The sequence below is a fragment of the Schistocerca americana genome, chromosome 8 (genome assembly GCF_021461395.2).
Source record: "Schistocerca americana isolate TAMUIC-IGC-003095 chromosome 8, iqSchAmer2.1, whole genome shotgun sequence".
NCBI lineage: Eukaryota > Metazoa > Arthropoda > Insecta > Orthoptera > Acrididae > Schistocerca > Schistocerca americana.
The window spans coordinates 20723801-20748370 of NC_060126.1; the positions used below are offsets into that span (position 1 = coordinate 20723801).

The 24570-nt window shown below is 42.1% G+C and overlaps 1 protein-coding gene across 1 annotated transcript in view; it reads right to left on the minus strand.

Annotated features, from left to right (window-relative positions):
* LOC124544899 (axoneme-associated protein mst101(2)-like) overlaps positions 1–24570 on the minus strand; it is a 123515-nt gene that overhangs the window by 59785 nt on the left and 39160 nt on the right. Inside the window, exon 3 of the mRNA XM_047123631.1 lies at positions 15772–15838. Within this exon, the coding sequence (XP_046979587.1) occupies positions 15772–15838 (67 nt within the window). The remainder of the gene's footprint in view (positions 1–15771; positions 15839–24570) is intronic.

Consider the following 24570-nt stretch of genomic DNA (forward strand, 5'->3'; position numbering starts at 1 on the left):
AGCACCTTCTTCAGCTTCTGCTAAGACGAAGACACCGAAGTCAGATGCACGGGCCTTCAAGAAGGAACCATCCCGTGCAGACTTCCTCCGTACCTCGACCTCACAGCCTTCGACCGATACTTCCACTACACGTCCTTCCAAAAAGGCGCATAGGAAGCACAGTTCTCCTTCCCCGCCACGGCGCATTTCTTCTCTTGCGCCACCCAGCGGCTGCCGCCCCAGGCCGTCATCCGTTTCGCCTGGCCGCACCGCTGGTCGCCGTACATCTGGCCGTTCACTGGCGGAGGAAGCTCCCCCTCCCGGCCATCCTCCCGAGATGGCCGATGACCCTATAGACCCAATGGACGATGACTGTCCGCCTACTGATAGCGGCGGCAGTGCTCGCTCGAAGCCAGGCCCTAAGCGGCCTTCGAGGTGACCACTTCTCTCATCTTTCTTTTCTTACGATGGCACTTATTCACTGGAATATTCGCAGCATTCGCTCCAACCGAGAGGACTTGAAGTTGCTGCTCCGCTTGCACCGTCCGCTTGTCGTAGCCCTCCAGGAAACGAAGCTACGCCCATGCGATCAAATTGCCTTGGCACACTACACCTCTGTGCGTTTTGACCTACCCCCTGTGGTAGGTATCCCAGCTCATGGAGGGGTTATGTTGCTGGTCCGGGATGATATTTACTACGATCCCATCACGTTGCACACCGGCCTGCAGGCAGTTGCCATCCGCATTACTCTCCCCACTTTTACGTTTTCCTTTTGTACCGTTTACACTCCATCGTCATCTGCCGTTACCAGGGCAGACGTGATGCAACTTATTGCTCAGCTACCTGCACCATTTTTGTTAACTGGAGACTTCAATGCCCACCATCCCCTTTGGGGCTCTCCAGCATCCTGCCCGAGGGGCTCCTTGTTAGCAGACCTCTTCAACCAGCTCGATCTTGTCTGCCTCAATACTGGCGCCCCTACTGTTCTTTCGGACACATCTCACACCTATTCCCATTTAGACCTCTCTATATGTACTCCCCAACTTGCACGCCGGTTTGAGTGGTATGCACTTTCTGATACATATTCGAGCGACCACTTCCCGTGTGTTATCCATCTCCTGCAGCATACCCCCTCTCCGTGCTTCTCTAATTAAACCATCTCCAAGGCAGACTGGGGGCTCTTCTCTTCCAGGGCGACCTTTCAGGATCAAACCTTTACAAGCTGCGATCGTCAGGTCGCACACCTCACGGAAGTCATTCTCGCTGCTGCTGAATATTCCATCCCTCACCCTCCTTCTCCACGTCGCGTACCGGTCCCCTGGTGGACCGCAGCATGTAGAGACGCTTTACGTGCTCGTCGACGTGCTTTACGCACTTTTAAACGCCACCCTACAGTGGCGAATTGTATCAATTATAAACGATTACGTGCTCAGTGTCGTCGTATTATCAACGAAAGCAAGAAAGCCAGCTGGGCTGCTTTCACAAGCACCTTCAACAGTTTTACTCCTTCTTCTGTTGTCTGGGGTAGCCTGCGCCGGCTATCTGGCACTAAGGTCCACTCACCAGTTTCTGGCTTGAAGGTCGCGAATGACGTCCTTGTGGCCCCTGAGGCTGTCTCCAATGCCTTCGGCCGCTTTTTCGCAGAGGTTTCGAGCTCCGCTCATTACCACCCTGCCTTCCTCCCCCGCAAACAGGCAGAGGAGGCTAGGCCACCTAACTTCCGCTCCTCGAATTGTGAAAGTTATAATGCCCCATTCACCATGCGGGAACTCGAAAACGCACTTGGCCGATCACGGTCCTCTGCTCCAGGGCCAGATTCTATTCATATTCAGATGCTGAAGAACCTTTCTCCTGCGGGTAAAGGTTTTCTTCTTCGTACATACAATCGCATCTGGATTGAGGGACATGTTCCCGCATGCTGGCGCGAGTCTATTGTTGTCCCGATTCCTAAGCCGGGGAAGGACAAGCACTTGCCTTCCAGTTATCGACCTATCTCGCTTACCAGCTGTGTCTGTAAAGTGATGGAGCGAATGGTTAACTCTCGATTGGTTTGGCTGCTCGAGTCTCGACGCCTACTTACCAATGTACAATGTGGATTTCGTAGGCGCCGCTCTGCTGTTGACCATCTGGTTACCTTGTCGACCTTCATTATGAATAACTTCTTGCGGAAGCGCCCGACCGTGGCTGTGTTCTTCGATTTGGAGAAGGCTTACGACACCTGTTGGAAGGCGGGCATCCTCCGCACCATGCATACATGGGGCCTTCGCGGTCGCCTCCCTCTTTTTATTCGTTCCTTTTTAATGGATCGACAGTTCAGGGTACGTGTGGGTTCTGTCCTGTCCGACACCTTTCGCCAGGAGAATGGGGTGCCACAGGGCTCAGTTTTGAGCGTCGCTCTCTTCGCCATCGCGATCAATCCAATAATGGATTGCCTCCCAGCTGATGTATCAGGCTCCCTTTTCGTGGACGATTTTACCATCTATTGCAGCGCGCAGTGTACACGTGTCCTGGAGCGCTGTCTTCAGCGTTCTCTTGACCGTCTTTACTCCTGGAGTGTCGCCAATGGCTTCCGTTTTTCTGCCGAGAAGACGGTCTGTATTAACTTCTGGCGATACAAAGAGTTTCTCCCACCGTCCTTAAGACTCGGTCCCGTTGCTCTCCCAATCGTGGAGACAACCAAATTTTTAGGCCTTACATTTGACAGGAAACTTAGCTGGTCTCCACATGTCATATTTGGCCGCCCGTTGTACCCGTTCTTTAAATGTCCTCCGTGTTCTCAGTGGTCTGTCGTGGGGAGCGGGTCGAACCGTCCTACTTCGTCTATATCGGTCGATCGTCCGCTCCAAGCTGGATTATGGGAGCTTCGTATACTCCTCTGCACGGCCATCCATCTTACGCCGCCTCAACTCCATACAACATCGGGGTTTACGACTTGCGATCGGAACATTTTATACCAGTCCCGTAGAGAGTCTTCATGCTGACGCTGGCGAATTGCCACTCACCTACCGGCGCGATATACTGCTTTGTCGGTATGCCTGTCGGCTACTGTCAATGCCCGACCATCCGTCTTATCGTTCCTTTTTTGACGACTCTCTTGACCGTCAATACGGGTTGTATGTCTCTGCCCTGCTACCCCCTGGCGTTCGCTTTCGTCGCCTCCTTCAACACCTTACTTTTTCCCTCCCTGCAACCTTTCGAGTGGGCGAGAGCCGCACGCCACCTTGGCTCCAGGCTCAGGTCCGCGTTCACCTTGACCTCAGCTCGCTCCCAAAAGAGGTCACTCCCGGTTTGGTCTACCACTCCCGTTTTTTGGAACTTCGTTCGAAGTTCATCGACATGACTTTCATTTATACAGATGGCTCTAAGACCAATGACGGGGTCGGGTGTTCCTTTATTGTCGAGGCACAAAGTTTCAAATACCGGCTCCATGGCCATTGTTCGGTCTTCACAGCTGAGCTCTTTGCCCTCTACCAGGCTGTTCTTTACATCTGCCGCCACCGACATTCTGCTTATGTCATCTGCTCAGATTCCCTGAGCGCCATCCAGCGCCTCAGTGATCCGTACCCGGTTCACCCTTTCGTACACCGGATCCAACGCTCTCTTCAGCAGCTGGTGGACGTCGGTTCTCCAGTTAGCTTTATGTGGGTTCCTGGCCATGTCGGTATCCCTGGGAACGAAGCTGCAGATGCCGCGGCCAAGGCTGCGGTCCTCCAGCCTCGGACAGCTTCTTGTTGTGTCCCTTCGTCCGATTTTAGCAGGGTGATTTGTCAGCGCATCTTATCTCTGTGGCATGCCGATTGGGCTGCACTTACCGACAACAAGCTTCGGGCCTTAAAACCTCTTCCTGTGGCTTGGACGTCCTCCTCACGCCCTTCTCGGCGGGAGGAGGTCGTTTTAGCCCGGTTAAGAATTGGACACTGCCGGTTCAGCCATCGCCATCTGCTGACGGCTGCGCCGGCGCCGTTCTGCCCATGTGGGCACTTGCTGACGGTTAGACACATTTTAATGTCCTGTCCAGATCTTAACACACTGCGCCTCGATCTTAACCTGCCAAATACTTTCGATGCCATTTTAGCGGATGACCCTCGAGCAGCTGCTCGTGTTCTTCGTTTTATCAATTTGACAAACCTCGCTAAGGACATTTGATGATGCTGTTTTTTAATCCTATGCCTGTCAGTCTGTCTTTTATCGTGTTTTCCCTTTTATTTGTTGTGGTCAACTTGTGCCTCGCGGTGCATTCTTAGAGTAGTCAGGGCGCTAATGACCATTGAAGTTGTGCGCCATAAAACCACAAAAATAAAAAAAATAAAAACACTTAACTGTATTTCCCTGTTCTCAAGTACACTGATGTAGTTCATCGTGGGTTAAGGTGCCTTTAACTGAAAAAATGACAATATATAAACTTGACAAGCAATGGTGAACCTCAAATAAAAAATAAGCAATAAATAAATTCATAGCAGTTGGAATAACAACATGCAAAACACAAAAGCTACAAAATTTTACCCCAGCCTAATACCTATTAAGTCATGGTGTGAAGGCATAAGTACCATACAGTTTAGAGACCATAAACAAGTTTTCCAGTTGGAGCTCCTACATGTCATGCACTAGGCTTTTGTCTGCATGTGATAAAGGTGTTGGACAGAGGTCAGGGTTCTCGGGTGGGGGCACCCAACAGCTGAACAGCACGCTACCCAAATCAGCACACATACCAACACACTGTACATTAGTGATGGCAAAGGTACAGTAGTGTGTATGTTACTACAAACTCTCATTGCTTCGGGGGGAAAAGTGACCAGATGACAGCACCTCTGTGGTGCACTAAAGTTGACACATCCATAGTTTTGAAGCGGTCATGACAGGTGTCAACAGTTCCCATTTTGTGTGAACTGCTGAGTGGGAATGAAAGTCGTGTGTGCAGAGATGCACAGTTGCTGGCCTCCTCCATGAGAGTGGTACTGTGAACTGGAAAGCTGCAGTGGCTGGTCTTTTAATGGAACCTGGAGGGAGACCATACCCCAGTCAGTTTGGGAAAAGGATTAGTGCAATTTTGCAAGTAACTCATCAGCTCGTGGCAGAAGGTATGTGCAGATAACATGACAGTGATAAATTTCATGTCTCCACAAAGTTGGAGGTGACACACTTGTTTGTTTATTTATTTATTTATTTTTGTTTATTTTTTTGATCATTAAATAATCATGTAGCCCACTCACTTGTCTAAAGCAGTTGAATTATGCCTGGTGACTCAAAAGATTCAGTTGTACTCATTCATGTAAGGATATGAAAAAATGCAGTCAAGCCAAATTGTTACATTGATTTGTGCTATCAAGTTGTTCACACACCATACTCGCACAGAAAACAAATCCAAAAATTCAGAACACAGTTAATCTAGGTCTTGATAAGGAACCAGATCTGACAAAAGATACATATTTTAATTTATAGAAAATTCAAAAGTAACAAAAGCATGGAACCCAAACACATTTTTGGTGTCACTATCATTAATAACCAAATACACATCTGCAGTCCGTTCAACCACATGAGCTGTGGTGGACAGAAACAGAGTGAGAATTGTAATATGCTGCTCGTTTGTAGCTTAGCACATGGCATTTGATGGTTGCTGACAGAGGGAGCTGATCTGTGTGCGAGTCTGAGAGCTGAGGAGTGGAACAGTTGATATGGTGTTCACTTTTGGAGATAACGGTTTCTTCAGTGCAAACACTTAAATAAAAAGTTCATTCTAACCTGTAGACAATAATGAAATGGAATGAATGTCAAGGTCCATTCATATTGAGGAAGGCTGGGTGTGACAAATTGAAGCCATGTAGTTTTTGTTGTCCCACAACTCTCACCATCTGGGGGGCAAGCAGCCTCCTCACGCCGCACAAAGTGAGAGGGATTTGTTGCAAGTGCCACACGGTTTCCTTGTCAGCATCATCATTGGGTTTATCCATCTCAGCTAGGCTTCCCAGCTTGAGCAGCAATGTCATCATCATCTTGTGCCATGTGCAGAAGTTGTTCACTGTAAATGATGGTGACATTGCCTGGTTCTTCGATTTGGTAGGCTACTGCATGGGGGACTTAGAGAATGACCAGTATTAAATTTTTTTCTGAAGACAGATCTTCACTTCAAAGGATTCTCTGATGAATATCCTTATTCGGCACTAGGCAGATGATCATATCATCAACTGCAAAGTCTGCGTTAGCTTCTGTGGAGCTTTTAGGAACAAAGTGACACTTACGGCCCTCAAACCCTTCAGCTCTGCTACCTAATCCTGATAAGACTGATGTGACTGCCTGCGTTACTGGTAAAACTCTACACAAGTGACACTGATTTGAATGCGCTCGTGGCTATAAGGTGATGACAAACTACACGTTTCATCAAAAGTGTGAGGCCAGTTCATTTAAAGCACAACTACTGTTGGACACATGGCAGGAATCCCCAACAAACCCTTACGTTTATGTGTCAATTATCCTGAATGCAATAAGGTGTTGGTGTAGCCAGTTTTCGTGTTTCACTTCTTCAGCAGAGTCGTCGTATGACATAAACCATCGTGGGTAGCACCTGTGATGGTGGAACCTGAACCATCAACGTAGCCACTAGTTTTTCCGAGGTGGCTATAGTAAATTGCTGGTGCCAGACAAGTGGTAGAGGTACCACATTCGTAGGTAAGATACAAGAAGAGTCACACAAACTGAGTGTTAGAAAACAAGTGTAACCAAGTACAACTTTCAAACTCTGGACCCAATAAAACTTGTGGCTGTTAGAAATGGTCTAGTTAGTGAGTAAGGATGTGTCAGCATAAGTATGAGGTAGGTAGCTACATGAGAAACATTTGCCTGCCAAGGACAGCTCTGTTTCAGCTGCAGGCAATAGTGGTGCAGGATTGAGATCAGTGGCTCCTGTTTGGGACACAAAGCAAGTGAACAGTGCACTACTCTAATGAGCAATAGTGGTGGTGGAGGTGCAGCAGTGTAAGGTTTCTACAGACTTAATATATGATTTCATTCCGTATGATACAGAATCTGGTTTCACCACACGATCTGTGTTCTCGTGTATTTCTGTTCCTGCTCAGAAATCAGTGTTTGGACTGCAAGATTTAAATGCATTGTACGTAAATTGCTCATATTGGCACTGTTCTCTTTTGCACTGGATTTTCATATTTTCTCATTTGTAAGGGAAAATTCCATATTAGCTAGTTTTGATGGAATATATGTGCATCTTCAGTATATTTCCTCACAGAGTGGATATGGAAATCTGCTTTTGAATTTCTTTACTTCTTGACATTGAGTATGCTTTGCAATCTTGTTGGCTAAATCATTCTTCCATGTAACTGCTAAAAATGCAACAGTAGTTAGACAAATGTGTTCACACGTTGCTGGTAGTAGGCACAAAGAGTACATTTTCGTAGAAATGAAGATACAACAATCATCCTTCCACTCGGCTGAAAATTTCAAAGGAAATAATATATTCTATTAATAAATAGTTCCCAAAACTTTAAGTCAAAACCTAATTTGAAAGAATTGTCGTTGTTGTTCTTGTTGTTGTTGTTGTTGTGCCCTTCAGTCGTGAGACTGGTTTGATGCAACTCTCCATGCTACTCTATCCTGTGCAATCTTCATCATCTCCCGGTACTTACTGCAACATACATCCTTCTTAATCTGCTTAGTCTATTCATCTCTTGGTCTCACTCTACGACTCTCAGAACATGTCCTACCAACCAGTCCCTTCTTCTTGCCAAGTTGTGCCACAAACTCCTCTTCTCCTCAATTCTATTAAATACCTCCTCATTAGTTATGTGACAACCCATGTAATCTTCAGCATTCTTATGTAGAGCCACATTTTGAAAGCTTCTATTCTCTTCTTGTCCAAATTATTTATTGTCCATGTTTCACTTCCATACATAGCTACACTCCATACAAATACTTTCAGAAATGACTGCCTGACACTTAAATCCATACCCGATGTTAACAAATTTCTCTTCTTCAGAAACACTTTCCTTGCCGTTGCTAGTCTACATTTTATATCCTCTCTACTTTGACCATCATCAGTTATTTGTCTCCTCAAATATCAAAACTCCTTTACTACTTTAAGTGCCTCATTTCCTAATGTAATTCCCTCAGCATCACCCCACTTAATTCTGCTACATTCCATTATCCTCGTTTTGCTTTTGTTGATGTTCATCTTATATCCTCCTTTCAAGACACTGTCCATTCCGTTCAACTGTTCTTCCAAGTCCTTTGCTGTCTCTGACAGAATTACAATGTCATCGGCGAACCTCAAAGTTTTTATTTCTTCTCCATGGATTTTAATAGCTACTCCGAATTTTACTCCTGAGTGATATGGTTTCCAATCTATTTTTTAAGTGTTCATTTGTTAATGGAAATGCTAATTCTTCAGAAAATTACATCAAATTTTTACGGTTCCTTTTGGTTTTGAAAGTGAATCCAAAATTTGGCAATTTATCCCAGATATGTTTAGCTTACTATAAAATAACACCATAGGCCAACTTTTTCTGATTTTGGAAACAGAATAACCTGTAATCATTTTATCTACAGTATCCACTCCTCCTTCAGTGTGAATGTAAAAAAATAATTGGCTTCCCTGTTTTGGGGTTGATATCATCCATGTCATGCATTGTAGATAGGAGTATCAGCAAACAGTTACTTCTTGGTTGGGTACAAAAAATGAATTCATTAGCTTGGAAGCAACATTTTGAAACTCCACATGTTGGTCTCTTAGATGCAAAATTCAAGAGGTATCTCCTTTTCCTTCTTGTGAGGAGTGCGTAGAATGGTCAATTTTTTCTCCAACATGTCCTCCACTACTGGCAGTTTGTGTGACAATTGTCAATGATGACATTTCTGTGTGTATCTTTGATGTCACTGACAAGCCTTCCTACAATTATTGCTGGGCTGTTTGTTACTAGAAATGGTCCATCTAGCTGCTTCCCTACCTATACTTCAAAATTACTGGTATAAAACCTTTTTGTCACTCATGGCACATATTTTAATTGAATATTTTGTGGGTTTGTGTGGTGTATAGAGGCTGCTACTCCTGGACCCTATATAAACAGTCAACATTTCATGGACTGTAACATAATCAGCAGGATTATAGAATCACTTCAGGTTGACTGCAAAGGAATGTGGACATTTTCTGACAGCAGTTATGCTGTCAATTTTTTTAATTTCATTTGGAGTGGAAATGTCAGCAAATCTCATACAATGTATTACAAGCAGAAATCTCTCGTAGCCCATTATGGCATTCAGGATATTCATATGTGTACTGCCTGACTCCCGAAATTCTTTTACATTTACATGCTGACCTTTCTCTATACTTGTCAAATGCAAAATGCCAAATATTGGCATAATTTCATGACTATCCATGGCTATACAATCTCTTGTACATTTTTATTTTTTTTCAAGGCTGTCAGTATATTTGGTAGTAAGGGATACTATCATATCTGCAATATTAGTGCCAAAAAGCTTGAAAAACACAATTTCATTAGAGAAATCTTTTAATAGCTTGTGAGACTGGGTGGTAAAAAAAAAAAAATTCTCTCACCAGAACAGGTGCATTTTCAGAGAAGTATCTGTTCCAGGTATTAGTTATTAAGAACCAAATACGGGGTAATGCAACTGTTGTTCAACTTCAGTATTTAAAATGTCTACAGCCTTGTACCTGTACTATTTGGCTGATCCGTGTGGAGGAGATATGATAATGTAGCCTTGTTCTCCTTATTATTTGAGGTCATAGTGTCAATGGAGTTATTGGCTCTGAACAATGATAATGATAATTCTGGAGGGTTGCTGTTTGGTATCTTGCAGAAGTGAAGGTACGGAAAGCCACCTAAGATACACATCATAGATATAAGACATGCATATTTGATAGAGATGTCAAGTCCTAATGGTCGAAGTTCAGATCTCGCTGGTTGCAAGTTTGCACATACCATCTTGTGTTGAATGAACTGGTACTGCATAGGATGAAAAAATAAGACTTACTGGCAGTGCATTATCAAATATGCTTGTAGAAGTGTTAGATTGGGTCAGGTGGCAGCATATGATTTTTTTCTAGTGGAAATTACTTTGTTATATGATTGCTTCTCATTAAACTTCAGTAATAAACCCATTGTAATTTCCACTGTGTGTTAGTGTGCATATGAAAGATAGAGACCAGGCAGTATCAGTACTTGATATCGTCTGCTTGGGATAAGCCAAGAATCCTGGCATTCATGCAAGGTTCATAATCGAGACAATTCTCGTGCTTGAAAAACAAGAGAAAAATTATTCCAGAAAACGTAAGTGTTGATTGGCAATCCCTCAGTACAGGTATGGAGACCCTAGTTTCCACCACTTGTATGTGAAGTGGACCATCTCCTCTCCACTACTGTGGCCAATATAATAAGAGATCCAGAGTTGTGGCAATCTGCTGGAGCAATGTAGAAGTAGAGGCTGGCTATGAATGACAAGGAGTTGGGGCCCCAATGGTCAGATAGAAAACTTGCGCTGAATAAAAAATATGGGTTTTTGAGGGATAGTGGCAGCATACTAATTCTCCTTATCCGTAGTTCGCCAACCAATCCACTCATACCACATGCATTGTACATTGTGGCTTTGTACTTCCCTGGGGTCTTGGGCTAGCAACTTTGTATCGTTTCTCTTGTCCTATTGTGTAGGTGGTGACGATTTGGCCATTAAATTAACTCCAAGTTTTGTAGCAACAAATGCTGAAGGTCACTGCACTTCGTATTACGACTAGCAACAACCATGTTCTATGTCACCTGGCACGACCCTGAGGCATCTCATGAGTGGGGAGTGATGTTGCAGCACTGTTCCCCTTTCTCATCAGATTCTAACCTGTGTAAACAAACTAAATTGCAGTTAGCATAGGCAGCAGGCTTGATACTTGCCCATAATAAGACATTGTATGTGTTTGTGGGCGGTAAGTGGGTGGGTGTGTGGGCAGCCATCTTATAAAGTGACACTGTTCAGCAGCATTTAGGAAGTGAATGGAGTTGCCATTTAATTTTCTGAACTGAAGATTCTACCCTGGGACTGTTAGTGCCTGCTATTTGGAGGCAATACTATCTAACTCTGGTATTCTAAATACTGTCACTCTGCCTGCTATCTGCTTTGTGTCTGATTTCCTATCCTCTAGTTCCAAAGCAGACTTCCAATAGCCTTCAGCTTAACAATGTACCAGTCAATATGTTCTCAATATATGACATACAGTAATTTTTATAGTATTCATCTGAATTGTAATACAGATTCCAAATCTGTTGCATAGAGGTGAACCTTTATCTTTCGGGATTCTGTAGTTCAGCACATAAAGTATGTCATTAATGACTCCAGTAGAGTAACCCTTAGTGTGTTTGCATAGAATGTACTTCATGGACTGGACTATTCATCATGAAAATAGGCATGATTTCATCCTTACATCCTGCCTTGCTCAACCAGTTAGACTAAAGTTTTACCTCAGTAATGCAGTTTATTAATGTTAGGCCACTCGTGTGATTAGTTATGAAGAACATGGTACACCAACTTCTTAATTTCAGTCCATTACATAGCACAATACCTTTATCTGTGAAATAGCTCTGCAACAACTTTCACAGATGTGACATTGAACAAAAGGCCTCTGGTCTTGGTTAAAAAACTGTTGTATTTCTATCAACACATACCTGAATATGTTTTACACCCATATTTTATGTCACAGCTACAAAAATTGTTGCACATTCTTTGACAGCCTTGATTGAAGTCAGAATGAAGCTGCTAGTCATACCTGTATAGTAATTGCAATTATCTGTGGTTCCTTATACAGTGTGTGAAGCGTGGCAATCTGAACACTGGAGTGGGGTAACGCAGTGATAGTGATGCTCAGAAGTATGATGCACTGTTGCTTTGGACATGCATGCCTGTCCGAAGGAACATTGGACGGTACTTCTTAACAGCACAGAGCATGTCTCTCCCCTGACACCAGGTAAGTGACATTTGAATCAAAATGTGCATTTCAATCACAATATTTCACCCATACAGTAGTGTACCTAGTGAATGTAAGAGTGAGAGTTGAAGACACATGGTTGACAATAAGTGGAAGTCTGGGTTTTCCCATGAATTGTGCTTCGATAGCATAATGGTAAGACTACCTTGTGCAATAAGGAGAAATCTGGCTGAGAGTCCTGGCCCGGCAGAAATTTTCATGATTGTCATTCCATTATACAACTGATGGCTGTTCATATTTGAAACAGTGAAAACATATCATGAACATCACAGTGCCAGCCTACTGGTATGCCCTCCAGTGGTAAATGCGAGAAATCTGAGGGTCCCAGGTTGGCATTTAATTTTGGATGGATTTGTAAAGTGTTGCACTGCATGGCAAAGGAATTTGATGCCTCCGCCAATATGTTGCATCCTTTTAGTGCCGGTTCTTTCTCTACCTCCCTTTCTCATGACGTTGGAATCACAAAATATAAACAAGTTACAGTCTGCCTGAATCTGAAGAACTTTCAACCTGATGACATTCCGATCTCACCTGTACCCCCTTCATAGAATCCTAGTTCAGTTCATGATCTAGATGGAGTGAGAAACATCAGTCAGTGTTCCAATATCTTTTCCCAAAACACAGTTTTCAAACCATTTTCTTGTTGTGGGCTTCAGTGCAAATACGGGTTTTTAATGCAGCTGCTCTTAATAACACAAAAATTCCATTTACACTCAGCTCTGTTTTTGCACCACTGAAATTCAATACTGCTTGGTGTTAATTTTAAAGATCTTCTCCTACAACTGTGTGTGTGCGACAGCTTATGTCCTCGGTACGTCTGGGCCAACCTAATTAGCACTGAATTTATCTCCTTCCCACAATTCAAACGTCAATTATTTTTTGTTATTGAAATAGTGAGGTTTCTCATCTTGACACATGATATTGCTGATAACCAGAACACCACTTCATGCAAAACAGCAAGACCTCACCTAAAGAAATCATAAAAGGGTGAATGACTTTGCGGGTTCTGTACAAAGTCAGATTAAAGAAAGATTCAGAAGCATGCTGCAAGATGTTTTACCCATAGGTTTGAACTACATGTGAGTATTATAGAGATTGGGAAGTTAAATGACTCCCTGGAAGAAAGGAAACCTTCTTTTTTAGGAGCACTGTTGAAAAAATTTAGAGAACCACTATTTGAAGCTGACTGCACAATGATCCTACTGTTGGCAACATACATTTCACGTAAGATAAAGAGAAATTAGGGCTTGAATGGAGCAATTCAGATAATTGTTTTCCCCTCGCTCTGTTTCCAAGTTGAACAGAAATAGTTATGACTACTAGAGTTATGGGATACTTTCAACCATGCACTACATGGTGGCTTGCCGAGTATGTATGTAGGTGTAGATGTATACAAAATGAAACAACGTGTATCAGATACCATCCCCATATATCATCATGATGTAAAAAGTGATTTGCTACAAAGTCTGCTCTGTTTAACCCGTCTAGTGGCTAATAGTGCTTCCTCTGGATTACAGGGTCCTGGGTTCGATTCCTGGGCCGGTTGGGTATTTTCTCCACATGTGGACTGTGTTTGTATAGTTTTCATCATCATTCATGAAAGTGGTGAGATTGGATAGAGTAAATTTAAGGATTTGTACAGGCACTGATAACTGCCCAGTTGAGCACAATACAAACAAATCATCATCATCATCATGTGTTCTACCCTGACTGTTGACTCAACTATCACCTGTGTCATCATCTTTGTAATTGTTGTCATTGGTGGTGTTGCTTTTGTTGTTATGAGGTACTGTCTCCCACAGGATTATTTCCTCATCCTGCAGATCCAATCTCGACAATTTTTTTCTACTCGTAGCCATTTCTACTGAACCTACTGCCATAATTGTTGTCATTATGATTCAGAGATCAGTAGCCTCAGATGCCAAAAATGCACACTCATTTAGAAATCTTTGTCTTTGATTTCCAGTTACTTGGTCTGTATGGCTGTGGCAACACCTCTAGCTTCCATCAGTGACGGAAGAATCACGATCAAAAATTCAAGTTGTAATACTCCAGTTTTTGTAGAAACCTTTGAAATGCTTAAATATTATCTTTGCAATAGCTTACTTGTATAATGTGCCTTAACTGTAGGTGAGACATTCAAAAATTTACTTACAAGGTACATGCACCGACATACAAATTTCTGCCCATGAGCCTAGGATGCGTGAGCCTATTTTGAAAATTGCTCTTGTTACACATTAACAGCCTTTGTGAAGTGTCACACTATCTTTGTGTGCAGCCCATAAATGAGCAGCAGCAGGCTGACAATGTGATAGCAGTGCAGCGGAAAGTGACAAATGTAAGCTGTCCTAATTTTAATCTGACCATAATTGAGATATCTTGTCACAAAACACAGTTTCGAGATTTTGTCCATGTTGTCTTCAGTCAAAAGTATGGTTTGATGCAGCTTTCTTTAACAACACACAGATACTGTTTACTGTGAGCTTTATTTTTGAACTGCTGAGATTGATTAGGGCTTCTTGTTCACTTAAATAATCTACCCTTAAAATTGTGTGTTGGGTAAGGAGTGCAATAGTGAGAAAAGTTGCTGCTAACTTAGGTCATTGCCACATGTAGTTCAAAGTAATTCACATTCAACCTTTCCTCCTCCCTCACAATTGTTCCCTTAAATTTCATTATTGGTTGTAATTGATTTGGCCAGATGCCATCTTTCTCGCACCTACCATATGCAATATCACTAAAAGAGCAAAACTAGTTACTCATTATCCCTGCCCTCTGTCCTCACTGTTGTCAATTACCACTTGGCTTGTCACTGTTGTGAGAGACTTTCTCTCGAATGATTATTTCCTGGGGTCATGAATGTAACCTTAACAATCTTATCATTATATGCCACTGATCTCTGCTAGTAATGGCTGTTTTTGCTGAACTTAACTGGCATAATATTTTTTATTCCTTTGTGGGGGTACAAGAGCCAATGCGTGTGGCAGTTGGATGGTATATAAATATCATAACCGAGTGAAATTCAGTTATTTGGTCTGTATGGCTGAAGCAAGACATTTGAGTGCCCTCCATAGCTACTCGATGTTATCAGTCAGGAAACAAATTTAACAAATTCTGGTGCAATGGTTTTCTGATACCATGTGTCTTAGACTTACAAGTAAGTTAGACAAATATGTGATAACCAGTTGTGCAGGACTACATGGATTGTCAGAAACTATTATTTCTTGGGAACCATGTATCTGAGGAAATGGGCAAGACTTCTAAAAAGTCAGATTGTTGGAAATTTGAGTGTGATGTTGTTTGGTATCAGCTTACACTGGTTGTAATCAGTAGGTCGAAAGTAACACATGACAGGACATATAAGGAAGAGGCCACATGCTGATACACAATTCCACTTCTAAGGAGCTGCACATCAACCTTAATATTGTGACAGGTAGGGCAAAAGAGAGCCATTGAAGTCTTTTACCTGCAAGTTTTTTGTGATCTATCGAATTGTACGACGAATATTTTGCCTCTGAAAATGATCGTACTCAGAGGAGCTCGTCGTAATGTTGGGAGTCGTGTTGTTCATTACGGCACCCATCATTGCTTGCTACCACTGTACTATCCTCTGTTGATGACCAAAATTGTGTTCCACCTCCATCAATTGAACTAGAAGAATGTTGATTAAATTGGGTTCTGAGTCTGATGGCATGGGGGATCTGGCACCCCTGGCATCATCATGGGGTAGAATTCTCCTGAGGTCACTCCTTTTACTACTCTTCAATTACTTTAAAGTACTGGAGCATTAGAGGACTTACCTGCTGCAGCAGTAGGATCTGACAAGGAACCAGCAGCTGTGGGACCTGTTGTCCATATCTCATTCATCTATTGGCATTTGTCAGGTTACTGTGCAACCTAATGCTTTTGTTCATAGTAACAAAATTGTAAAGCGAAAATAAGCAAATGAAACTACAGTAGTGTATGTGTTCTCCAGTGGTTTTATAGTAACAACCTACATACTGAGACTCTATGAAGTGCTGTTAGTTTTTGGGGAATACTGAGTGGGCTGTGGCATGAATCGGAGTTCAGATTGAGGAGTGAAGCATGCAGGATAATTGGTGAGGTTATGCAAAACAACTTTGCCATCTTATTAACTATAGTGGTTAGCACATCTGCCTAATGAGCAGGGGGCTTGGGTTCAAATCCTGCCTTTCACAATTAATTTTCATTCTTTTGAGTCTCCATGTATATATCATTGGTGTTTGAGGCCTCTGGAACTATATAGTCCCACTCGAGTAAATTATGTTCCCTTAGTGTTTTCTCTACTAACGTAGGTGTCTGGTTGCACAACCTTCCATTGTGCCCTAAAGAAATATGAGAATCACAAGGGAAAGTCAATGACTATATTGCAAAACACCAATAAATGTTGAATATTAAACCGGATGATATGGTAACAGGCTATTAGGATAGGGATGTACTGACAACTACGGAGGTTAATATTATAGATAGTGTAATAAATGTGATTTGAAATAGCAGTGCAGTCAGAAGAAGCAGAGCGTGTACAGGCAGCACTGAGCATATGCCAGCGTCCTTGTGCTGTGTGCCACGTTGACAGGAAAAATTAATCACTTTTAATAGTTATTGCTGAATTGCTATTCAGTACCAAAAATCAGTATTCAGAATGAATACACATTACCAAGTTCCAAACCGATGCACTGACCACTTCAGCACACAGATGACACATCATACGCTGAAGCTCTTAATGCATTACCCAGGCAAGAACAGCGACCAAAAGACGACGACACGTGCTCGACCTGCTCCCTCCTCAACTATATTGCCAATGACATCCTTCATCCACAGTTAGCGCATGCGTGACCACCATTCCAAATTTCATATGGATTTTCAAATATCGCAAATGTGAAGAACACAGTTCAGATAGTAGTAACTGAGCACCATTAGTTGTTGTTGTTGTTGTTGTTGTCTGCAGTCCTGAGATTGGTTTGATGCAGCTCTCCATGCTACCCTATCCTGTGCAAGCTTCTTCACCTCCCAGTACCTACTGCAGCCTACATTCTTCTGAATCTGCTTAGTGTATTCATCTCTTGGTCTCCCTCTACAGTTTTTACCCTCCACGCTGTCCGCTAATACTAAAATGGTGATCCCTCGATGTCTCGGAACATTTCCTACCAACCGATCCCTTCTTCTAGTCAAGTTGTGCCACAAGCTCCTCTTCTCGCCAATTCTATTCAATACCTCCTCATTAGTTATGTGATCTACCGATCTAATCTTCAGCATTATTCTGTAGCACCACGTCTCGAAAGCTTCTATTATCTACTTGTCTAAACTATTTATCGCCCACATTTCACTTCCATATGTGGCAACACTCCATACAAATACTTTCAGAAACGACTTCCTGACACTTAAATCTATACTCGATGTTAACAAATTTCTCTTCTTCAGAAACGCTCTCCTTGCCATTGCTAGTCTACATTTTACATCCTCTCTACTTCGACCATCATCAGTCATTTTGCTCCCCAAATAGCAAAACTCCTTTACTACTTTAAGTGTCTCACTTCCTAATCTAATTCCCTCAGCATCACCCGACTTAATTAGACTACATTCCATTATCCTCGTTTTGCTTTTCTTGATGTTCATCTTATACCCTCCTTTCAAGACACTGTCCATTCTGTTCAACTGCTCTTCAAAGTCTTTTGCTGTCCCTGACGTTCGCCGATGACATTGTAATTCTGTCAGTTTTTATTTCTTCTCCGTGGATTTTAATACCTACTCCGAACTTTTCTTTTGTTTCCTTTATTGCTTGTTCAATATACAGATTGAATAACATTGGGGATAGGCTACAACCCTGTCTCACTCCCTTCCCAACCACTGCTTCCCTTTTATACCCCTCGACTCTTATATCTGCCATCTGCTTTCTGTACTAATTGTAAATAGCCTTTCGCTCCCAGTATTTTACCCCTGCCACCTTCAGAATTAGAAAGAGAGTATTCCAGTCAACATTATCAACAACTTTCTCTAAGTCTACAAATGCTCGAAATGTAGGTTTGCCTTTCTTTAAACTTTCTTCTAAGATAAGTCGTAGGGTCAGTATTGGCTCACATGTTCCAACATTTCTACGGAATCCAAACTGATCTTCATCGAGGTCAGCTTCTATCAGTTTTTCCATTTGTTTGTAAAGAATTCACATTAGTAATTTGCAGCTGTGACGAATTAAACTGAGAGTTCGGTAATTTTCACATCTGTCGATGCCTGCTTTCTTTGGGATTGGAATTATTATATTCTTCTAGAAGTCTGAGGGAATTTCGCCTGTCTCATACATCTTGCTCACCTGATGGTAGAGTTTCATAAGGACTGGCTCTCCCAAGGCTGTCAGTAGTTCTAATGGGATGTTATCTATTCCCGGGGCCTTGTTTCGACTTAGGTCTTTCAGTGCTCTGTCAAACTCTTCACACAGTATCATATCTCCCATTGCATCTTCATCTACATCCTCTTCCATTTCCATAATATTGTCTTCAAGTACATTGCCCTTGTATAGACCCACTATATACTCCTTCCACCTTTCTGCTTTCCCTTCTTTGCTTAGAACTGGGTTTCCATCTGAGCTCTTGATATTCATGCAAGTGGTTCTCCTTTCTCCAAAGGTCTCTATAATTTCCCTGTAGGCAGTATCTATCTTACCCCTAGTGAGATAAGCCTCTACATCCTTACATTTGTCCACTAGCCATCCCTTCTTAGCCATTTTGCACTTCCTGTCAGTATCATTTTTGAGACGTTTGTATTCCTTTTTGCCTGCTTCATTTACTGCATTTTTATATTTTCTCCTTTCATCATTTAAATTCAATATTTCTTCTGTTATCCATGGATTTCTACTAGCCCTCGTCTTTTTACCTACTTAATCCTCTGCTGCCTTCACTATTTCATCCCTCAAAGGTACCCACTGTTCTTCTACTGTATTTCTTTCCCCCATTCCTGTCAATTGTTCCCTTATGCTCTCCCTGAAACTCTGTACAACCTCTGGTTTAGTCAGTTTATCCAGGTCCCATCTCCTTAAATTCCCACCTTTTTGCAGTTTCTTCAGTTTTAATCTACAGTTCATAACCAATAGATTGTGGTTAGAGTCCACATCTGCCCCCTGGAAATGTCTTACAATATAAAACCTGGTTCCTAAATCTGTCTTATCATTATATAATCTGATACCTTTTTGTATCTCCATTCTTTGTAGGTACATATTAAATTTTATATTCTGCATGAACTGAAAATGTGATAGCTGCTCTATAGATTATTTTTACTCTTCTCTTGTTTTATTCATTTATCTTTCTTGTAAATGTTAATCCGCAAATTGCTGTTTGAATGAATATAAAAACAAAAACAGGTTAAATTCTGTAAATAATGGAGATACTGCCAGTGACCTGAACACGGTAGTGACACAGGTCAACACCATAGAGATGGGAAATAAATGCTACTACTTCTTCCAGGTTTCAAAATAAAAGGAGGTGAGAGCTAAACTTTTTGTGTTTTACATTTGCTAATTAATCTCCCACACTTCGTTGTTTAGGGGGGGGGGGGGGCGGGGGGTGTGATAGTGAATGCAGTGATGTAAAATGTTCAGCCACATTTTGAAAGCTCCTGCTCTTCTACCATCATTGAGCACAATTTTTTCCCCTTTTTTTCTTTCTTTTTTTCCCAACAAGAAAATAATGCTTCCATTAAAACCATGGTCTGCATCAGGAACACCATATTTTTATTATTCCTCTTAATAATTTCAACCACCACCTACTCCCATGTGGTATTACATACAAAATTTTCTCTAAGATGCCCACCTCCTAAATTTCTCTCAACAAGAATTATCACTTGGTTTTGCTGAGATATTATTTTTGTTGTACTAGTATACACTGAATTTAAAAATCACAACCTTCAAATTCTAACTCTCAATTGGTTTGGTCTGCTGGATAGTAGTCACCAATTTAGTAAGAATCAAAGTGTATTATTATATGTGACAATATGACATCCCAGTAACAGCAAAACTTTGCCATGGAAAGTGCATCTCTTCCAGTAACTATGTACTACGTCTCCTAGTGAGTGATTGAGTTTGTGAGTACACTAATTGTGAATGCTACAGTGAAATGAAATGTTCAATGACTCAGTTACCCTCACACTTTCCTGCACCAAGGGAACAATAAACAAAATTAGAACCAATGTAGAAATTTTGCTTAAATTAGAATGATGAAGTATCGGTGCCTTACACAGCTGGTTTTTTAATTAACTAAAATGCTTCTTGATATTCCTTATTCCATTTCCAAATGGAGATCGACTTGTGAAGATGAAGATGAAAAACTTTGAGGTTGAAAACTGTGATAGAAATTACATATACTGTGTGACTTTCAGTTGTCTACAGTATTTTGGCGCAGGAAATTTTCCCCCTGGTTCTATTTTTGTCAGATCAGATATGACCCTGCACAAAGAAATGTGCCCAAGGAAATTGTTTTGTGACTTGGTGAATTCTTTTTTTATCCATCTTTAATGTGACTCGTGCTACACTAAATGCTTAAATTACATAGCACAGTGTGTCTAAATGTTCTCCCTAAAGGCAGCACTGATTAGAATATGACCCACATAATGCTGAGTGTGTCAATTCTTCTCTTAGAACTTCTGTGAGTTCTGTCATAAAGGCTACTGATGATCCTGACAGACTGAAGGGTATTCGTTTAAACACGTAACATGTTCCATTCAACAGAAAGCCTGTGTTTTTCCAGCTATACCTTCATCTTCCAGTTGGTCACATTGCACAGTAAACCACATCACTGCACCATGAGCATCAGTTAGTAAATTCACACTGCCATCCCTTTGTGCTACAGTGTGGATCGGATTAGAACATTCACTATCTGAGTGTTAAATTACCTGATTCTCCAACTTACCCTTAATTACTTTAACTACTGCTTTCTAGGGCAAGGGTACTGGATACAGTATGCTATGGAATGACTCACGATTCTTAACTACAGTTTTACAAGTGCAACATCTGATCAGACCAGGTGTTTTTAAAATACATAGACCTTAATATTTTTACCTGTTTCTTCCATTTAGCTGGAGGCATGTCCACTAATGTTTGAATCATACTGTGAGCATTAGTCAGAGCATCTTTATCAATATTATTCTCCTGGAACTCAGTATCTTCCTCAGACTTACTTAAAGTTGCAGTTCCCCCTTTTGTCGAAAATGAATAAGCTCATATTTATGATTGCAGCTCCCTAATCGTCTCCCTTGTTGAATCCTGAAACACTCTTCTCTTCTGTTCCCTCCACTAGTCAGACAGAAATGAAGTGTAGGGGAATGCATTTACAAAGCTATTCAGAATCAGTCAATTCTGAGAAATAAACTGATATTAAGTGATCCAAAAATGAATTCCCTCTGCTCACACATACTTTCCTGAATTCTGAATTTTAACAGTGCCTGGTCTTCAATTATACAGGGTACTTTTCCGGCTCCATATTATGTGAAAATCAACACCTATTTCTTTCAGGCACTGTTTACATTGTATATGTTTCACAAATTTTTTTGTTGAAATCAGATAATGCAGCACACTTTCTAAATAAATTAGAAGTATTTTCAATATTTTTGAACCTGCTTAAGGTTATTCAAAAAGATTACGTAGAAACTGATGCAACTCTTTTTTTCCCAAAATGCTTCCTCAAATTGACATGCCATTTTAATCCAATGTTGCACATTTGAAGGAGACCAAATTTTTACCAGATATGCATGATATTATGGCTGAGGTGCTAGACCTATTTAATTCCACCTATTATGTATATTACAAGTATGAAAACATTGTATCTTACATTTTAACCTTTACAATTTTTATCCTAATAAAAATGTTACATTTTCTATAATTTAGTTGATTCTGCATTATACCTTATATCTCCTACCTAACTATCAACTATTACAAGTTAAAGAAAAATATTAGAGCAATGGTATATAACTTCAGGAAATATCTGTACTTGAAATCTGAAAAATACAGGTTGTGGGAAATTGTGAATGAAGATGAGTCCAATTAAATCGTGCCTCAGAACATTGCTGAAGCATATTCTTCACCCTGCATCATTTATTCATCTTCAAGCTCCCTCTTGGCCCTCCTTTTAGCACTTCTTGCTTCTTAGGTAACTTCAAAAGCTGAATCTTTCAGCTTCATGTACCCATTGTCCGTGACACACAAGCAATTGATCTTCCATATTAGATCCACATTTTATGCCTAAATTTCTCAGAGCTTCCAACCTTCCTATCACTCCATCACTGAAACATATCACTGCATCTAGTACACCATTTTTAATGTATTTAGTCTTATAATAAAAATGAAAGTTTCAACCATTGCGTATGAGAAAGATTATGCAACAATGTTTTTCTGAGTGCCCCCATGAAGACATGTACTAAGCAAAACAAGGTCACTCACATCTCTAAAAATTGGTTTTATTTTATTCATAACAGGCTCAGGAAGAGAATGCTTATAACAATATATCTGAAATTTTTTTTTCTTTATTGTAACCACACCAAGAATCTGCTCCTCTAGGGCAAAGTCCGTGAACAGGGTGGTCATCTGTGGGCCACTCGTAAAAGTAGGTAGCCCATACAGCTTTTCTCATTGCTGCAACATCTTCAGAGTTGTTATGGACTGACCTTTAGATGACATGCACCTCTGAATGAAGGTCTATTTCAGTTTCTGTCAATCTGCTTTGGCCAGACAGAGATTTTCCACCCGATAGCAACTTTCCTTTCGTTTCTCATCATAGCTTCCTCAATCTAGCACCCATCCTCTTTTGCATATTTCCACAACACTCCAGTTTAATGACTTCATTGTCTATGGTGACACCTTAGTAACAAATTTTGTTGAAAGCTTTAGAGTCCCCATCGCCTAGGTACTTCGTATATGTAACATTATAAGTGGGCACCGACCTCTGAAATATTTTTTAGAGCTCCATCACACTCCGTACCACCACTGTAACCACCATAATTCTTAGAACACTGACGTTCAATACATACTTCAGTGTTACCATCACAGGTGTGGCAGTTCTTAGATAAGCACTCATCATCAACAACTTTTCCATTCTCCAGAGAAGTACCACTTAAAATACCATTCAAGAAACCATGTCCTTGACATTGCTGTTGCACTTGATGGGACATGGCGATGTCCCTGGTTCCACTAATATTTACAGTTTCTTTAACTGCACATTTTGTAGATGCCTTAGGCACTACTGTCAAGGCACCTAAAAGTATTTTTATGTACTGGTTGAACCTAGTTTGAGGAAGAGGAAGGTCCATCAAACCACAAAATGTTTGAGTAGCCTTTTCCCTTTTCATATTGCACACATGCAGGCACTAACTTTAGATTCACACCATATGTATTATGCAGAATGTTAAGTCATTTTTGAGGTTATTTATTGTAGGATGTACACAGAACAGCTACACCCCCCTGCGGGTCTGGGGATTAGAATAGGCCCGCGGTATTACTGCCTGTCATAAGAGGCGACTGAAAGGGGTCCCTCCCCCTCACGGGGCAGTTAGCGCCTTCGTCCGTAGACGGACGGTTCCACGACCTCTTTTTGCGCTCATTTTGCTTTTTCACTTCTCGTTTCTTCCTACCTTTGGTTGGTTCCTTTCTTTGCTCTTCTCCACCTCACTGTCTTCCTTACTCTTTCCCTGCAAAATCTCCTTGCCTTCTTATTGCCTTCTTCTCCTTGCCTTCTCATTGCCTTCTTCACCTTGCCTTCTCATTGCCTTCTTCTCCTTGCCTTCTCATTGCCTTCTTCTCCTTGCCTTCTCATTGCCTTCTTCTCCTTGCCTTCTCATTGCCTTCTTCTCCTTGCCTTCACCTCCTTGCCTTCACCTCCTTGCCTTCACCTCCTTGCCTTCACCTCCTTGCCTTCACCTCCTTGCCTTCACCTCCTTGCCTTCACCTCCTTGCCTTCACCTCCTTGCCTTCACCTCCTTGCCTTCACCTCCTCCTTGCCTTCACCTCCTCCTTGCCTTCACCTCCTCCTTGCCTTCACCTCCTCCTTGCCTTCACCTCCTCCTTGCCTTCACCTCCTCCTTGCCTTCACCTCCTCCTTGCCTTCACCTCCTCCTTGCCTTCACCTCCTCCTTGCCTTCACCTCCTCCTTGCCTTCACCTCCTCCTTGCCTTCACCTCCTCCTTGCCTTCACCTCCTCCTTGCCTTCACCTCCTCCTTGCCTTCACCTCCTCCTTGCCTTCACCTCCTCCTTGCCTTCACCTCCTCCTTGCCTTCACCTCCTCCTTGCCTTCACCTCCTCCTTGCCTTCACCTCCTCCTTGCCTTCACCTCCTCCTTGCCTTCACCTCCTCCTTGCCTTCACCTCCTCCTTGCCTTCACCTCCTCCTTGCCTTCACCTCCTCCTTGCCTTCACCTCCTCCTTGCCTTCACCTCCTCCTTGCCTTCACCTCCTCCTTGCCTTCACCTCCTCCTTGCCTTCACCTCCTCCTTGCCTTCACCTCCTCCTTGCCTTCACCTCCTCCTTGCCTTCACCTCCTCCTTGCCTTCACCTCCTCCTTGCCTTCACCTCCTCCTTGCCTTCACCTCCTCCTTGCCTTCACCTC